The following is a 17,222-nucleotide window of genomic DNA, read 5'->3' as shown; positions in this document are numbered from 1 at the left end:
CAGAGTGTGCTCTGGTCTACCGTGAGGCCATGCAGAAATTCTGTGTGCTCTAGCAAACGGGCTGCTTTGAAAATTTTTGAATGGTTTCAGACACTCATTCAACCAAGCCTGCCCCATCCCGGCTCTACTGCCGCCACGTTTCACTAGAGTTAAGCAGCTTTACTCCTGGATAAAAATATCACCCCCTCCCTTCTGAATACAGTCATTTTTTCCTTTGCAGAGAGTACACTACAGATGTAACGTACAGTTTTAGAGTTTCTTTGTATATGTGTATAACTATTGTCGAGAATTGGACATCATAATTGTGCTAATTGCATTCATGAATCTTTATCTTCTATAAATCCTTGTAAAACAAAGAAAGTCTAATTATGTTTACATTTGAAGGTTGATTTACAGGCCTGGATGTCTCTAGATGTAGGATTTTGATGTATATTGTGTAGCCACTAGCTGCTTTAACTGTCCACTGTCACTGTATATCTCATTGTGTGAAATAATCACCGTCACCAATGCCTTTAATCAATTACAGGTAATTGCAGGTTAATCATCTGCTAATATAGACCTGTAGCACCATAATTATAACACCCAATGATTAATAACAATCTGTTATGAGGCATAAAAAAATTACACTGTGTCTTAACTTGTCCAGTAGTGTACCGGTATGTCATAAGCCACAGTGCCTTCGCATTTTGTGAGCCATTTGGTTTGTGTCTGCCATGTCGCGCCGGGTAGTTTGTCCATAATGGAAACTTTTTGGATACAAGTAGCGCTCCTCATATATATTAATCATCAAACGTCAAGGAGGAGAGAGTTGCACTGTGTTCCAAACTGGCTAAAATCCACCTCTGATGGACACTTTAGAGGGAGAGCCATACTGAAGGGTTGTTCTAAACCAAAGTTCACTACTGGACACTTCAAAGAGCCCTTTGAAATGAAGCATTTCAAAGAGTCCAACTGATGGAAGCTTGATTCATTGTGCAGGCTGAATTGACTAGGTGTAATGAATCATCCACTGAAGGCGAGTTGAAGTGAGAACCCAAGTGCAGTTTTATTTACAGGTGATATCCAAACATCCAAACAAGAAACACAGACTTGACTTGACTTGAACAGACATAGCAGGAGCAGATTTGACATAAACAGACTAGACTCACCAACAGCGGGTTAAATACATTCAATACACGACGAGGGCACAATGGGAACATGAAGCTACTTATAGGAAACAAGAGGGTCACATGACAAGAACAAACCAATGGGAAACAAGACACATGACTAAGACAACCAATCAGAACATGACACAAATGAACAGGGGAACCAATGGCATGAATACATGAGGGCAAGGAAAGCATGACACAAACAGGGACCATGAAACAATTACAAAATAAAAGACATGGAAAACATGAACATGAAACAAAACACCACATTACACTACGACAATAACAAAGTGCAGTAAATGGTACAACCATTTGCGCTACAAACCAGTGTGTTGATAATTACGACAACAGATTAAAATAATATGATAGCAGTTTGCAAAATTGTGGATATGACAATTTCCATACAAAAAAGTAACAATCATGCTTAATTACTACTGATGAAGTCATGAAAATATGAGGTATGTGTTTTGCGCTCTTCAGCTACAGTGCATTGTGGCTGCGAGAAAGTGAGAGAATTGTTCTGATTGGCTGTGTTTATGTACTATTTAGTTGCGTCACACCACATTTTTGCATTCAGTTTGTCATTAGTCTTGGTTAGGACACGGTGATAGCCTCATAACAAAAATCACTTCATAAATGACTAAAATGCTTAACATTATTTGCTTAATTTTTTAAGTTTATTTGCAGGTATTTCTGTATATTAATGCATTTAAACTGTTTTATTTAATGTAAGTCTTGTCAAGGCAAGGTAAGTAATGAGTATTAAATTGTCTTCTGTTGTTAATGCTGTTACGTTTATTCTGCTCCTATTGACCAAACTCACTTGATGTTCACAAAAAATCAAGCCAATTTATTTATTTAGCACTTTTTACAATGCACATTATTTGAAAGCAGATTTACAGAAAATTATTGCAGCAATAATATCTTAGATTCCATATAAAATAACTAAAAATGTACCTCAAAACCCGTATATCTATATCCTCTTTAGGCCCACCTGGAGCGCACTGACATCGGCACTCTGTTCGTACCCAATATCAGGTCGTCTGATGCAGGCACATATCTCTGTGTTGGAACCAACACTGTTGGTTCCTCAGAAGCTCATATTGAGGTCTTTGTCAAAAGAGGTGAGGCAAGTCCTGAAATTTTAGACTAGTATCTTTAGGATATAATTGTAATATTGTTCTGTCACTGTGATCAGGAGAAATCATCCCCTCTGGAGTCACCATCCAGCCCTCTATTGCTTCTGTAATAGAGGGAGAGACTCTAGATCTCAATTGCATCGTCCCAGGAACCTCTCCAGCATCTGTCAAATGGAGCAGGGCAGGCGGCTTGCTGTCATCCAATCATCAGGTTTTATCACAGTCCATTATAAAGCAGATTTACGTGAAGTATGTATGACAGATTTCTGAGCCGAGTGTTAAATATATAAACCATGTGTGTGCTTGCATGTGTATTTGACTCAAGGTTTTGGGAACTCAGTTGCGGATCCTGCAGGCCTCTGCAGATGACACTGGAGAATATATCTGTCAGGTCGAGGGCGGCCCATTCCCCCGTCAGGCTTCTGTATCTGTGTCTGTGACGTCCAGCTCCTCCCGTAAGTCCCCTAGATTGATGAGGAACAGGAAAGTATTAATGTAATGCAGATCATTAACCAAACATGCTATTATGTAGGCAGAGGCTGTTTCATAATGTTGTCTAATGTCATCTATCTTCACATTTTGGTTTTTCATGTATTAGGTAAACAGACTTATTTTCCAAGCCCCTTCATCTCTTGCTGTGTCCCAAGAATTCATTTGATGATATTTGCACTTTGGAATTAGTTTTCAGGGACTTTTGTCCCCCCAAAATAGTCAATTTTATGTCAAATACTTAAAGGGATAATTCACCCAAAAATGAAAATTAAGTCATCATTTACTCACCCTTGTGTTGTTCGCATGCTATAGTTCTCATGCACCCTTCTTTCTTTTTCGAACCACAAAAGGAGATTTTTTTCAAAAATGTCCCACGCGTACTTGTCCAAATAATGGCATTGTATGGCGATCAGCATCAAGCTTTTAAAAAAGTAATCTCAGCAAAATTATCTCAGAGTGGGCCCATGTGACACGTGCAGTCTATTCCAAGTGCTCTGGGGTTATACGATAGGGTTTGGTGAAAAACAAACCAAACATTTTTTTTCAAAGTTATATTTCTGGGCTTTTTATGCCTTTAATGGGAGAGGACAGTGGAGAGCGGACAGGAAAGAGTTGGGTGGAGAGAGAGGGGAGCGGGATCGGCAAAGGACCTCGAGGCGGGAATCGAACTCGGGTCGCCATGAGCGCATTTGCACTATATGTCGACGCACTTACCACAAGGCTATCGGCGCTGAAAACAAACCAAAATTTATCATATTATTTGCCGATGGTCTCTGTGCATGACTGCGTGTTCATTAGCGTCGCAGTTCACTCCGATTGGCCCATGTGATCAGTAACATTTTCAACATTTAAATATTATTTAATAATAGGAAAATTGACATGCAGTGTTTTTTTATTTTTATTTTATCTCTTCAAATGAGGAATGTCATTTTAAAAATGTGCAGAAATAAGTTAATGCACCCTCTTATTTATGTAAGATAACACTTGACCTGGCTGCTTGGTTGTCTAGTAAAATTATTAGTCCTGCAAGCCCCAGTTTATGTGAATGTACTGTATATATTTAAAATACCACCACACAACCTTACTGTTTGTCAAAAAAAAACAGTAGGTAATTTGGCTGAGTATTTTCATGGGTGTGGTGGAAAAAAAACACATTCTGGATTCAGAATGCAATAAGATCACAGACTAGCTCCTGGAAATGTTACAATTTCCTAACATGATCATGAGGAAAAACAATGAACAGTGCTAAAAAAAAAAAGACTAAAAATGACTGAGATAACAAATAGAGAATTAATACAAGAAGAGTTCACTACTTTATCTAGACAAGCACTAAACCCATAACTAGATCAAAAATCAGACCCCACCCCCTCATGTTTTAAATGTCTGGCATATTTTTTGCCCCTTTCAGTGCCATTTTTACCCCAAGTCCTTCATTTTAATTTCCCTGGGTCTGATGCTCAACATATGCCCACTGTATTTTGTGGTCTGATTTTGGAGTAGGTCTCCAGAGCCCCATTATCTCCATTGAGCCTCATAGCGCAGCAGTGAAGCAGGGCGAGTTAGCGAGCTTCAGGTGCAGGGTCCACAGCGGAGCCCAGCCGGTGCGTTTGGAGTGGAAACCCACCAACAACCTGCCTCTGCCAGGTACACTGCTGCAATTCACTTTCATTTCAGTGTAATTAGTATGATGCCTGAATAGAAATGATTTTGCTTATTTTCTTTTGCTCTGTAGATAATGTGAAAATTGGACCTGACAATTCAGTCATGACTATTACCAATGCTCAAGCCAAAAACCAGGGCACCTATCGCTGCGTGGCCAGCAACCTGTTCGGAATGACCCACAGCATTGCATCACTCATTGTGAGAGGTATAACCACAATTGATGTGAACTAGGAAAAGGAAAGCTACTAGGAGGGGGCATTGGAAAACCAGTGGATAATCAGAAAACCAGAAATAATCATTATTGCCATTTCAATTAGTGCACACCATTTTTCTGATGTTCAGATACTTTTGTTGTTCCATTTTAGGAGCCTATTCTTATATTTTTGTCTGATTTCATTTTTAGAATCACCTAAGGCTGTAGTGACCCCTGCAGGACCGGTGCGAATCAGGATCGGCGATCCCATCAATCTCGAATGCCAGGCTGCTGGAGAGCCAAGACCCTCTGTCAGATGGCACAGACTGGACAACAACCGCAAGACGATGCTGAGCAGCCCCGTGCCTGCCGATTCCAGTGCTGTCATGCAGGTTACGGGCTGTTTGTAGTCAAGCCTTTGTTGATTTCACAGTGGTTTGCCTCTATATTTTAATCAGAGTGTGTTTAATTCTGTGTTCAGATCTTAGTTGCACGGCCTGAAGACAGTGGCACATATGTGTGCACTGCACAGAACAACCAAGGCACAACTGAAACTCGAGTGGAGGTGTTTGTTGAAGGAGGGCCTCAGGTGCCAACTGTTCCCCGTGCCAGCGTACGTGAGCCTATGATAGTTGTGGTAGAGGGATCAACAACAACACTTCATTGTGATGCCCATGGTAGGTGCAACCGTAAGCAGCGGTTGAAAGTTATGGCTGTTAAAACACAATAGGTAAAAATGCAAGCAGACAATATGTCTATATTAAAGAGTGTGCCTTAAAGCTTTTGTATCTTACCTAAAGGATTCCCAAAGCCCACCATCACATGGTCTAAAGAACGGTCGTCTTTGCCTTGGAGACACAAAATTGTTGACAACAGCCTGATCTTAACTAATGTGGGCCGTCAGGACTCTGGTCAATATGTCTGCAACGCTACTAACCACATGGGCACCAGTGAAGTCACAATCATGCTGGAAGTAGACAGTGAGCTTAACTTATTCATATATCATTTTTATTCCTTGTTAATCTGATGCATGTTCATTTTACACTTCAATAATCATTTTCTTAATAATATTTTTACTTTGTTTTCCAGGAAAAATTTCCACCAAACCAAATAAATGTACTTTCATTGTTTACAATATTATGACTTCTGAGAACATATTGTGAAAAAAAAAACATTTATCATGCATCCTTTACAAACAATCATGTCTAACATCTAGATATTTATTACAAAATTATTATGCACTCTTACATTGCAAAAAATTATTTTCATATTCAGTATTTTTAGTATATTTATTTTTATTAAATTTTTTATTCAGTATTTTTGTTTGCCAGAAAACAAATCTAAATATACTTAAAGCATGTTTAATGTTCAAAATGTCATACGGTATTCATAATATTTCATAAGGTAATAATACATTTTAGATAATTTATATTGAATTAATTTATCTTGTAATTTATTTTCTACAAATTTTCATGTCCGTTGCCCAAAAAAAAAAAAAGTCTTATTCTGTATTTTTTTCTTGTTTGCCAGGAAAAAAAACGGGTTATTTTAGCATTTCATCTAAACATCACTATTTCATCAAAAAAATCTAAACATCTATAATATATCTACAAATGTATCTGCATTTAATAAGATATTAATACATTTTATATAATATATCTTTAATTAATTTAGATCTTTATTTAATTAATTTTCTTACACCATTGGTAAACTTTTTTTTTTCTTGTTTTAAGCATAAACCTCTCAAAATTTAGTTAGATTTAAGTTTAAAAGAAGATGGCAACAGAGTAAGAAAAATACACTAAATAAGATATATCCTCTAAAAAAATTTACAATTTTTTTTCAAGTTTATTTATTTTGTTTTAGTCTAATTTTTTTTTTTTTTTACATTTTAAGATTGTAACTTTTGTCTGAATTTCTCCAAGATGTGTGAAACACATTTTCCTGTTGTTATAAAGCTCTCTAACATGAGCCAGTGGTGATTATCCAGCATCCTCTAACTGACGTTTCTTTGGTTGGAGCAGCCCCACCCTATGCCACTTCCTTGCCCGATGACGTGTCTGTGCGAGTGGGTGAAGTAATCCGACTGCAATGCCTGGCCCATGGCACCCCACCCCTGCGTTTTGAGTGGACCAAGGTCAATGGCAGCTTGCCTCCTACTGCTCAGCAGCAAGGAGGAGACCTCCAGATCAACCTGGCCAAGGAGAGCGATGCTGGGACATACAAGTGTGTGGCCAGCAACAAGGTTGGCAAGAGTGAAGCGCTGGCCAGAGTGTCTGTCCGATGTGAGTGCTGACAGTTCAGTGAGTCAAACTCACAAAGTGATCATCAGATGAATTCTAACTGACATTCAGCTTGACCTCTGACCTCTGTGTCCTGCAGCACCCCTGTCAGTGAAAGTGTCCCCACAGGTGGAAGTGAAGGCTCTGGGCAGCGCTGTGGAGTTCACCTGTGCTGCTAAAGGAGGGTCTCACATTGAGATTGAGTGGCTGAAGGAGGGAGGAGTTCTTCCGCCAAATCATCACATTAAAGACGAAGTGCTCAGGTGAATCTCATTATCTCATATCAGCATTGACTATCACACAATAAATATTAAAATTAAGTAAAATTTATTAGATTAAAAAATACCAGAATGGGTAACAATGGGTAGCACAGATGGTAGCATAAATTAGGATATGACTCAGTAGGGCTTGACTACTTCGCCATCAAATGTTGGTTTGTGTTTATTAATAAACTTATGCTATCACAACATTCATGTTTTTGAAAAAAGTTTCTTATGCTCACCAAGACTGGATTTATTTAATCAAAAATAGAGTAAAAAGAGAACTATTGTGAAATAAAATTACAATTTTCTAATTATTCTAATATGCTGATTTGATGCTCAAGAAATATTTCTCATTCTTATCAATGTTGAAAACAGTTGTGCTGCTTAATATGTTTGCAAATACTGTGATAATGTGTTGCGGAACTGTGATTTGTCAGGATTCTTTGATGAAAAGAAAGTTCACAAGAACAGCATTTATTTCAAATATAATTTTTTTTAAATTCTAAATGTATAAAATTCTTTTGTCACCTTTTGGTCAATTCAGAATGTCCTTGCTGAATTAAAATTATTAATTTCTTTCAGAAAAACTACTATAGTTTATATTTCGCTTAACATGATTAAAAATATTTTTTAATCATTTTTCTTACACAAACTTCAATTACCTATATTTTACTACAATTAATTATTTATAAATTGTATTTCAGTTAAATAATGTTTTCTGATACATACTACTTTTTTAAATAATAAAATACATAATAGTTGTGCCCCTAATGCTTTGAGTTATGCTGTGTGTCCTTCCTTCATAACCTTTGTTACTATTTGTGCAGGATCGAGAACCTTGAGCAAAGCAATGAGGGAATCTACACCTGCAGAGCTACAAGTCTGTTTGGACAGGCTCAGGACAGTGGCAAACTCACCATTCAAGGTCCCTTATGATATCCAAATTGCAATTTGTTTCCAAATCTTGAGTTACTAAACTTTAAAACTAATGACTGTGCTCTTTGGCTTCGCAGCTCTACCCAAAGTGATGATCAACGTGCGCACACCAGTACAGACGGTGATGGTGGGCAACTCAGTGGAGTTTGAGTGTCATGCGATCGGTGATCCTGAGCCCACGGTGCGCTGGAGTAAAATGGGAGGCTCTCTTCCAGATCATGTGGAGATAAGGGGGAACATCCTGAGGATAGATCATGTGGTCGAATCAGATTCAGGACAGTACCGCTGCACCGCCACTAATAATGTTGGCTCGGAGTATAACCAGGTGGTCCTTAATATCCAGTGTGAGTACATTGTTATATCCAGGACGGATTTTTTTTGCCATTGGTTTTTATTTGTATTATGTGACACCTTAAAGACGTCAAGCTCAAAGTCTTCTACAAATAGCGTCTCATAAATATAACTGACATTTGATTCCTAAAAATTATGTACTTTGTAGCCTTGCCTCAGATTTCTGCACAGCCTGAGTCAAAGGAAGTAACAGTTGGCTCTGATGCGGTCTTGCCTTGCATTGCGTCTGGATACCCAGTCCCAACCATCACATGGTCAAAGGTAACCTTTATGTTTCATGGCTAAATTTGCCCTAATTCAGAAGGCCAACATTCTATGGTACTATATGTTCACACAGCAGCATATTACAGTTTTCAGTCCTGTTTAGAGAACTAAATATTCACTTCAGAAAATAAATGTTAAGCTCGTTTGTGCTCTTCTTTCAGGTGGAGAATGAGTTACCCCCTAAGTGCAGACAAGATGGACATGTCTTGACAGTCCCTGGTGTCACACACTCAGATGCAGGAACATATGCATGTACAGCTGCTAATAAACAAGGGAAAGTTGAGGCCTTCACCAGACTCGTTGTTCATGGTCTGTATGCAAGTCCGTTCTGTTTGTACTTACATATTTTTTTCCAGTGTAGGTCAAGTCACAATGCTGCTTGTCTGTAATTGTGGCTTTGTGATGAGTGCACTGATTTCATCTGGATTGTTTGACAAGTATAGTTCTGCTTAAAAATCTACACAGGATCTGGTTAAATGTCAACAGATTTTTTTTTAATCTAAAGTGACTTACGAAATGCTGCTTTTTAGATGTCTTATAGCTTGGAGATTTGGAAACATCCTTAACTCTAATGCTACCACCACCAAGACATGTTTTTCATGAGCTGTTTATTCTTCTGAAGAGTTTCTGTGATGTCCTACTTGTCTCTCTAACATTTATTCATGTTCTTGTGGTCCTCCAGAGAGAGTGATGCCCTATTTTACCCAGGAACCACTCTCGTACCTCACACTCCCCACTATCAAAAACCCCTACAAAGCATTCATCATCAAAATTACCTTCAGGCCGGACAATGTTGATGGTAAGTACCCTCAAAACTTCCAGATACTTCACTGAACCAAAGCAGTTCTAAATATGCAGTTTTGACTTTGTTTATAAGTTTGTCATTACTGGGAAAAAAAGGAATGTTTATCCTTTTGAAGTGGACAGTTCACCCAAAAATGAAAATTGTTCTTATTTACTCACTCTAATTTTGTTTGAAACTTGTATGACTTACTTTCTTCTGTGCAACAGAAAATTTGATATTTTGAAGAATCTTCTTGCAGGTCTTTTCCATATTGACTCATTCCATATTGATTTCCTCATTTAATGGAAATCACCTGTTTTTTCTTCAGAATGTCTAATTGTTTGTTCCTCAGAAGAAAGAAAGCCATACAGGTGTGAAACATCATGAGTTGCAGTTAATGATGATACAATTTTTATCTGAACTGTCCCTTTAAAATAAATTGGCAGTATTGCATGTACTATGTGAAGAGCACATTGTTTCTAAAATGTTCAGTCCTTGTACAGTTTCTTTTATATGTGTATTCCTGTATGTAAACTCAATTATTCTTTTTGTTTTTTGCCCTCCTTCACATCTCTTTGGTATGAAGGGCTCATTTTGTATGCCGGTGAGTCTGCTTGCTTGCCTGAGAGTACCAGAGAGCACATGCTGCAAGATGTTTTAATGGCATGGAGCAGTGCAGCTCAGCATCTCTCACTGGCCCCTTAGAAGGGCCCTTATGAACATATGCAGGCATGACAATAGATTATAGTGTTCATCAAGGCACTGAGTTGGTTGCAGCATGATACAGGAATGTTATCATGGAGCGACTGAAGCTTTTACACCCTGTCATGACAGTTATACACTTTTTTTTTTTTTAAATAATTAAAAAAACTCCAAATTAAAATCAGTAATTTTAAAGAGAAGCTTTAAGAGTTCTCTGCAGTTTTCTGTCAAAATAAAAGTTTAATGGTTTAACGTTACAACCATAAATATTAGTATTGCACTTTTACAGTTTAATGTAAAATAAATACTACATTTTTATAATAGTAATATTCTAGTTTTTTTATATTTAGTAGTAGTAGTAGTAGTAGTAGTAAATATTATTATTATTATTATTAATCCTAAATAAAAATATAAAAATATTATTATTATTGTTGTTTTATATCCATGTTATCTCTGGTGCTGTTTTGCGGTGTTAGTAAATTCACCACTTAATTTTGAGTTAAAATACGTTGTTGTAACTTGCGTTACTGAGATTGTAACGAGTAATAATATTACCCAAATTTGATTAGTAATGCGTTATATTACTGCGTTACAGCAAAAAGTAATATACTACTGTAATATTATTACTTTTGTAATGCGTTACTCCCAACACTGGTTATATCATCACAAAGTTTTGACTAAATTGTGCAGCCGTACAAACAAGCACAGCAAACCAGGATTTCTATTTAAAATTGCAATCACAGTTTTTATCAGAAAAATTCCAATGAACTTTTCCCCCCAAATCGTGCAGCCCTACCAATAAATGTAAAATTTCTAATATCTGCCCATAACCCATATATTGTGCATCCATACATGAAAAAAAAACGGAGGGTTATGTTTCGACAAGCTTGATTAAAGTGACTAACCCAGAGGGCATATTCTATACCAGTGGTTCTCAAAAAGTTTTTTTTCAGGATCTTATATTGGAAATCAAGCAGTGATCCAACACAGTACCAGTACCAGTCATGGCATGTGGCTTGCAAAATGCTGAACATGGCAGCAGATTTTCCCTCAGCATGCTGCTTTACCTTCAGCTTAAAAAGAGAGAAAATGGCTTTGTGCACTGGCGAGCTGTTTGGTTAAGTAAGCTGAATGCTGGCATTGGATTTACTTTTTCCTTCATGTCCAGGTATGATTCTTTATAATGGACAAAGGAAGACCACCGGCGCTGATTTCATATCTTTTGGGTTGGTGGGTGGCCGTCCTGAATTCAGGTACATTAAACGTAAATATCAAAGCAATCACAAGGATGCAACATTTTGTGTCTGAAACTGGATTTAACTTTGGGTTTGTGATGTGACGTTCCAAACGTGCATATTTTCCTTCCACAGGTTTGATGTGGGCTCTGGTATGGCAACTATTCGTCACCCTACTCCCATTAAACTGGGCGAGTTTCACACAGTGAAGCTCTATAGGAATCAGACTCAGGGCTCTCTTGTTGTGGATGGAGAAGCTCCTATAAATGGGACCTCACAGGTGCATATTCCTCTCTCCATAATATGCTGATTTGTTATGCTTATCAATAAACTGTGTTAATTGGTAGTATCGTGGCAGTTAAACAAATGTAGTATAACATGTTCTGTGTCTGAGCAGGGAAAATTCAAGGGCCTGGATCTGAATGAGGAGCTTTTTGTGGGCGGTTATCCGAACTACAGCATGCTTGCTAAAACTGCAGGCCTCAAGACAGGGTTTGTTGGTGAGAAAACCTTGTTATTCTGTTCCATGTGAATTTTGTTGGAAAGTATCAGTTGTAGCATTATTATCAATTGTCTTCTTTCACTGTGTTTTGGTCTTTCTTCAAGGCTGTATCAAGCAGCTGATTATCCAAGGTGATGAGGTCATTTTCAAGGACTTTGATAAAAGCTCCACTGGAGTTTCGAATTGTCCCACTTGCAAGGACCGCCCATGTCAGGTAATCCCCTACAAACAAAATAATTCTTTCAATTAGTACGCACAGGGACCCCAAAAAGTATTTGGGCACTTTTGAAAGTAATATATGTGAATTTAATTGCTGAAGGAAAAATAAAATCAAAACCAGTAGCATCTGAATGCTAGTCCTCAGGACCAACCACAATGATTTTAGGTGGACAAATAGTCTTTGTCCCAAGTACCAGGATGTGCATTTTGTGTGTTTGGCCTGTGAAAATCGATCAGCTCAAAAGTCGTGTGTGTGTTTCAGAATGGTGGTATATGTGAGGACTCTACAGCCAGTCTCTACAAATGCAGTTGCCAGAGAGGATACACAGGAAGCAACTGTCAGCATCACTCTTCCTGGCACTGTCACACAGGTCAGCATTTGTAAAATCAGGATTAGGATTTGTAAACAACAAGCTTGATCGACGACTTTGTTCATAATTCTTTTTGCCCATGACTGCAACAGAGGCCTGTGGACCAGATGCCACCTGTATTAACCGACCCAGTAGTTTGGGCTACGACTGCCGCTGTCACTTGGGCAAATCTGGAAACAAGTGCATGGATGGTAAAGTTCAGTATATTTTCTAAGCTCTTTTAGGTCGAATGTGGTTCTCACTATTCCTCTTCGTGACAATCCCAGGTACTCTGGTAACAACGCCATTGTTTGATGGAGACGAGTCTTATATTGCATATCCTCCTCTTACTAATATTCATTACGACCTCCGGATTGAGATGGAGTTCAAGCCCATGGATTCTGATGGGCTGATGTTCTTCAGCGGTGGCAAAAAGATGAAAGTGGAGGACTTTGTGACGTTATCCATGGTGGACGGACATGTTGAGTTCCGATATGAACTTGGTACAGGTGAGAGATCTGTTGAGTTTTAAGTCTTTGTTAATATTTTGTATTGGATTTTTAAAAATATTTTCTTTAGTTAGTTTTAATAATTTTGTTGTGTTTTTGTCATTTTTAGTTTTTAGTTATTAGTTTATTTAGTATTTAAACTAGGTGTAGCTAAAAAAAAAACATTTTTATTGATTATTATTTATTGAAATTTTTAAATAATTTATTTCACTTAATTTTTATTTAATTTTAAATGTTTTTTTAATTATTCTGGTTTTAGTTAACAATAATAACGCTAATAGTGAGTGCTTAATTTTCAGAAAATGGTCATCATCACCCTCGAGAGGTCAGACTAAATATTGTATTAATAAGAAATGGCTTATTTTCTGTTAATTTCATACAATGTTTACAACCATCTTGCCCTAAATTTGGACACCAAGGCCCTGAGTTGTGTGGTTTTATTATTTTATAGCAATAACTTATAACTTATATACAAGTTATGCTTTTAAGAAATGCTATAATTTATCTATCTATCTATCTGTCTGTCTGTCTGTCTGTCTGTCTGTCTATATATATATATATATATATATAATTAAAAATGACTAAAAATGTGGGACAGGGCATAGGTTACTTTTATGTTAGATAATTGTTAACCTAATCTATCTAAAGTTGTTAAAAAATAGATTTTTACCTCTAATGTTGTGACCCCTTTAAAAATAGTTATGGAACTGTCCCACCTTAAAAGGTCCTGACCTTTCAAAAAAATGTTATTTGACACCAAAGTGAAAAGTACCTCCTCACCTGAGTGCAATGTAACCTTTCAAATAGTAAAACCCAGAAGAAAAAATAGTGCCCTGATTCCTTCCTGTCCAAGCTAAATATGCATTATTTTCCGCGCTCTCAGGTCAAGCAGTTCTGCGCAGTCAGGAGCCCGTGTCTCTGGGTCAGTGGCATCGCGTGGTGGCTGAGCGGCTCAATAAGGACGGTTCCTTGAAGGTGGACCATGCACGAGAGATCACAAGGTCTTCTCCAGGCAAGGCCCAGGGCCTTAATATCCACACACCCATGTATCTGGGAGGAGTGCCCAGCATGGACATCCTGCCCAAACCCGCAAATGTTAGCATGCTCTTTGATGGATGCATAGGAGAGGTGAGAATGGCCTTCACACTAAGTGTTGTGTACATTACACCCCACAGTCATGTTTCAATATTAAATTGTTTGGTGTTGGCTTTGTTTTTCTGTACAGGTCTTCATCAATGGAAAGAAGTTGGATTTATCATACAGCTTCATAGATAGCAGAGCCATCAGCCAGTGTAAAGATGGCAACCCATGTGACCGCAGGCCTTGTCTGCACGGAGGCTCCTGTATGGCCAGTGCTGAGTATGAGTACCAGTGCCTCTGCTCTGAAGGATACGAGGGTAAGTCGCTTAACCAACTGTCAAGTAGAAAAACAATCAGCACGAAAAACAATGCATAGCTTAAGCGTATGCTTAAGTTTGGCATTTGTTAGTTTAAATGAAACTTAATTTAGCTAAGTTTATTTAAATAAAAAATGTAGTGCCTAATGTTCATAATATAATGATAAATGTGTATAATTACCCATTTTATTCTCAGAAATTACACAACATTTGTATTTAAAATTGGTATTGATATTGATCATGGTAGTACTTGAAGTTTATGATTAGCTTGCTAAGGCTCTGAAAATCCTCTTCACTAAATTTTATTTCTAATAATTGTTGTTTAATACATATTTATTACATATTTTCCTTTTATTTTCTTGCTTGTTGTTCCTCAGGTGACCGTTGTGAAATAGTGAGGGAGAGCTGTCGAGACTCCTCTCAGTGCCAGAACGGTGGCAGCTGTGTGAATAACCACTGTGTGTGTCCCGCCGGCTACACAGGTCGGCACTGTGAGAAAGGTTAGTTCACAACTGCTAGATGTGTAACACATTGTTTTGCAAAAATCTTTTTGTAAATGATTTTTGCCCTCTGATTAGTTGACTGCATTGTTGCACATACAGTATATATTGTACATTTTTTGCTATGTGTTTCTGTTATATTGTACATCACTGTCAGCTCTTTCCATCCAAAGTCCACTTTACCATTAAGGACATATTATAAGGCAAGAATGATGCTAGTTATAACATTTCTCAGTGTAGGCTTATTTTTGAAAGACACATGCCTTAGTCTTTGACACAATAAAAGCTAATGCACATTTTCACTGTTATTGCCCATTCATCAAACAGATACAGTTCACTTGCGATCCAGATAGCTATATGAGCATAAATATGATGATGTTTAAATGTTAGTTTTGAGAATTCACAAAAATTATTCTAATTTAAGACAGTTTTAAACTAGCCCAGTCTCTCATTCTAGTGTTATTTTTGTATTTGGTATAGTATTACAGAATTTATGAATATTTTCATTTAGCTTTTGTTTTGATTTTCAGCTTTTATTTTAATTTTAGTTTGTTTTAGTAATGTTATGTGCTTTTGTCATTTTATTAGTTTTTTTTAAATATTTATATTTAGCTTTATTTCTATTTTAGTTTGTCGTTTTAGTGTTTTTACTTCAATCTCAACTTATTTCATTTTACTTAGATGCCAAGGCAATAATTTTGTAATTTCCATTAAAGTTTTTTAAGTTTAATTTTTGTTTTTGATTTCATCTAATATATATTTTTTATTTCAGATTGTTTCAATTAACAAAAATGATTTTTAATAGTCCTATACATCTATTTTACATTACATGTTTTAAAGGCACAATATGTAAGATTTTTTTATTCAAATATCCAAAAACCACTAGAACAGTTTTATATATTTTGCTGACTTGTGTACTTTATCCCAAATGTTTCGAAGAATGTTTAAATCCAGAGAAATCATCAATTTTAACTAGTGACTCGGACCGTGTCTATAGTGTCATTGTGTTGCCTGCCAATGACGTCATAACCCCTCGATTTCCGGTTTTGTTTTGTAGAAAACATGGAAACACCAAAGACGCTTTAATATGCTATGCATTTTATTAGACAGGTGACGACCGAGTAGCATTATAACAGAATGTTCAAATGTACAGTTGTGGTCAGAATTATTGGCACCCTTGGTAAATATGATCAAAGAAGTCTGTGAAAATAAATCTGCATTGTTAATCATTTTGATCTTTTATTTTAAAAATTCACATAAATCTAACCTTTCATTGGAGAATAAGAATTTAAAATGGGGGGAAATCATTATGGCATAAATGTTTTTCTCTAATACACATTGGACACAATTAACGGCACCCTTTTATTCAGTGCTTTTTGAAACCTCCATTTGGCATAATAACAGCTCTGAGTTTTCTCCTATAATGCCTGATGAGGTTAGAGAGCACCTGAAAAGAGATCAGAGACAATTCCTTCGTCCAGAATCTCTCCAGACCCTTCAGATTCCCAGCTCCATGATGCTGCTTCTCCTCTTCTGTTCACCACATTCATTTTCTATAGGGTTCAGGTCAGGGAACTGGAATGGCCATAGCAGAAGCTTGGTTTTGTGCCCAGTGACCCATTTTTGTGTTGTTTTTAAGGTTTGTTTTTGGATTATTGTATGGTTGGAAGATCCAAACATGGCCCATTATAAGATTTCTAACAGAGTCAGTCACTTTTTTATTTTTTATCTGTTGGTATTTGATAGAATCAAAGATGCCATGTATCTAAAAAAGATGTCCAGGACCTCCAGCAGAAATATAGGCCCGCAACATTAAAAATACAGCAGCATATTTCATTGTACACATGGGGTACTTTTCATCCCTGTGTGCACCAAACCAATCTTGAGTGTTTGTTGCTAAAAAGCTCATTTTTTTAGTTACATCTGACCATAGAAGCCAGTCCCATTTGAAGTTCCAGTCGTGTCTGACAACAGAATATGCTGGGGTTTGTTTTTGGATGAGCTAGGAGAATTTTTCTTGAAACCCTCCCAAACAACATGCGGTGTAGGTGTGATTTTTTTTTTTAAAGGTTTTCTGACCCTGAGACTCAACTATTTTCTGCAATTCTCCAGCTGTGGTCCTTGGAGAGTCTTTAGCCACTCAAACTCTCCTCCTCACCGTGCATTAGGACGATATAGCATATATATTTCACAGTTTTTTTTAATCATATTTACCAAGGGTGCCAATAATTCTGACCACGACTGTATTTATATATATATATATATATATGAGTATGTATGTGTACGTGTGTGTG

The 17,222-nt window shown here is 37.1% G+C and overlaps 1 protein-coding gene across 1 annotated transcript in view; it reads left to right on the top strand.

Annotated features, from left to right (window-relative positions):
• LOC107716070 (basement membrane-specific heparan sulfate proteoglycan core protein-like) overlaps positions 1 to 17,222 on the top strand; it is a 107,246-nt gene that overhangs the window by 82,264 nt on the left and 7,760 nt on the right. The window contains exons 53-78 of the mRNA XM_016522390.1: positions 2,137 to 2,272; positions 2,347 to 2,498; positions 2,613 to 2,742; positions 4,280 to 4,423; positions 4,512 to 4,646; positions 4,845 to 5,026; positions 5,116 to 5,311; positions 5,435 to 5,614; positions 6,659 to 6,919; positions 7,017 to 7,179; positions 8,007 to 8,104; positions 8,193 to 8,459; positions 8,615 to 8,727; positions 8,892 to 9,039; positions 9,413 to 9,529; positions 10,101 to 10,118; positions 11,385 to 11,469; positions 11,587 to 11,731; positions 11,849 to 11,951; positions 12,058 to 12,167; positions 12,435 to 12,543; positions 12,636 to 12,734; positions 12,810 to 13,031; positions 13,915 to 14,159; positions 14,257 to 14,428; positions 14,806 to 14,928. Of these exons, the coding sequence (XP_016377876.1) occupies positions 2,137 to 2,272; positions 2,347 to 2,498; positions 2,613 to 2,742; positions 4,280 to 4,423; positions 4,512 to 4,646; positions 4,845 to 5,026; positions 5,116 to 5,311; positions 5,435 to 5,614; positions 6,659 to 6,919; positions 7,017 to 7,179; positions 8,007 to 8,104; positions 8,193 to 8,459; positions 8,615 to 8,727; positions 8,892 to 9,039; positions 9,413 to 9,529; positions 10,101 to 10,118; positions 11,385 to 11,469; positions 11,587 to 11,731; positions 11,849 to 11,951; positions 12,058 to 12,167; positions 12,435 to 12,543; positions 12,636 to 12,734; positions 12,810 to 13,031; positions 13,915 to 14,159; positions 14,257 to 14,428; positions 14,806 to 14,928 (3,853 nt within the window). The remainder of the gene's footprint in view (positions 1 to 2,136; positions 2,273 to 2,346; positions 2,499 to 2,612; positions 2,743 to 4,279; positions 4,424 to 4,511; positions 4,647 to 4,844; positions 5,027 to 5,115; positions 5,312 to 5,434; positions 5,615 to 6,658; positions 6,920 to 7,016; positions 7,180 to 8,006; positions 8,105 to 8,192; positions 8,460 to 8,614; positions 8,728 to 8,891; positions 9,040 to 9,412; positions 9,530 to 10,100; positions 10,119 to 11,384; positions 11,470 to 11,586; positions 11,732 to 11,848; positions 11,952 to 12,057; positions 12,168 to 12,434; positions 12,544 to 12,635; positions 12,735 to 12,809; positions 13,032 to 13,914; positions 14,160 to 14,256; positions 14,429 to 14,805; positions 14,929 to 17,222) is intronic.

Source organism: Sinocyclocheilus rhinocerous, unplaced genomic scaffold (genome assembly GCF_001515625.1).
Source record: "Sinocyclocheilus rhinocerous isolate Xijiao unplaced genomic scaffold, SAMN03320098_v1.1 scaffold148, whole genome shotgun sequence".
In the NCBI taxonomy this organism is placed as follows: Eukaryota; Metazoa; Chordata; class Actinopteri; order Cypriniformes; family Cyprinidae; genus Sinocyclocheilus; species Sinocyclocheilus rhinocerous.
The sequence above is the reverse complement of the archived record's forward strand: the minus strand, read 5'-3'. Positions and strand labels throughout refer to the sequence as shown.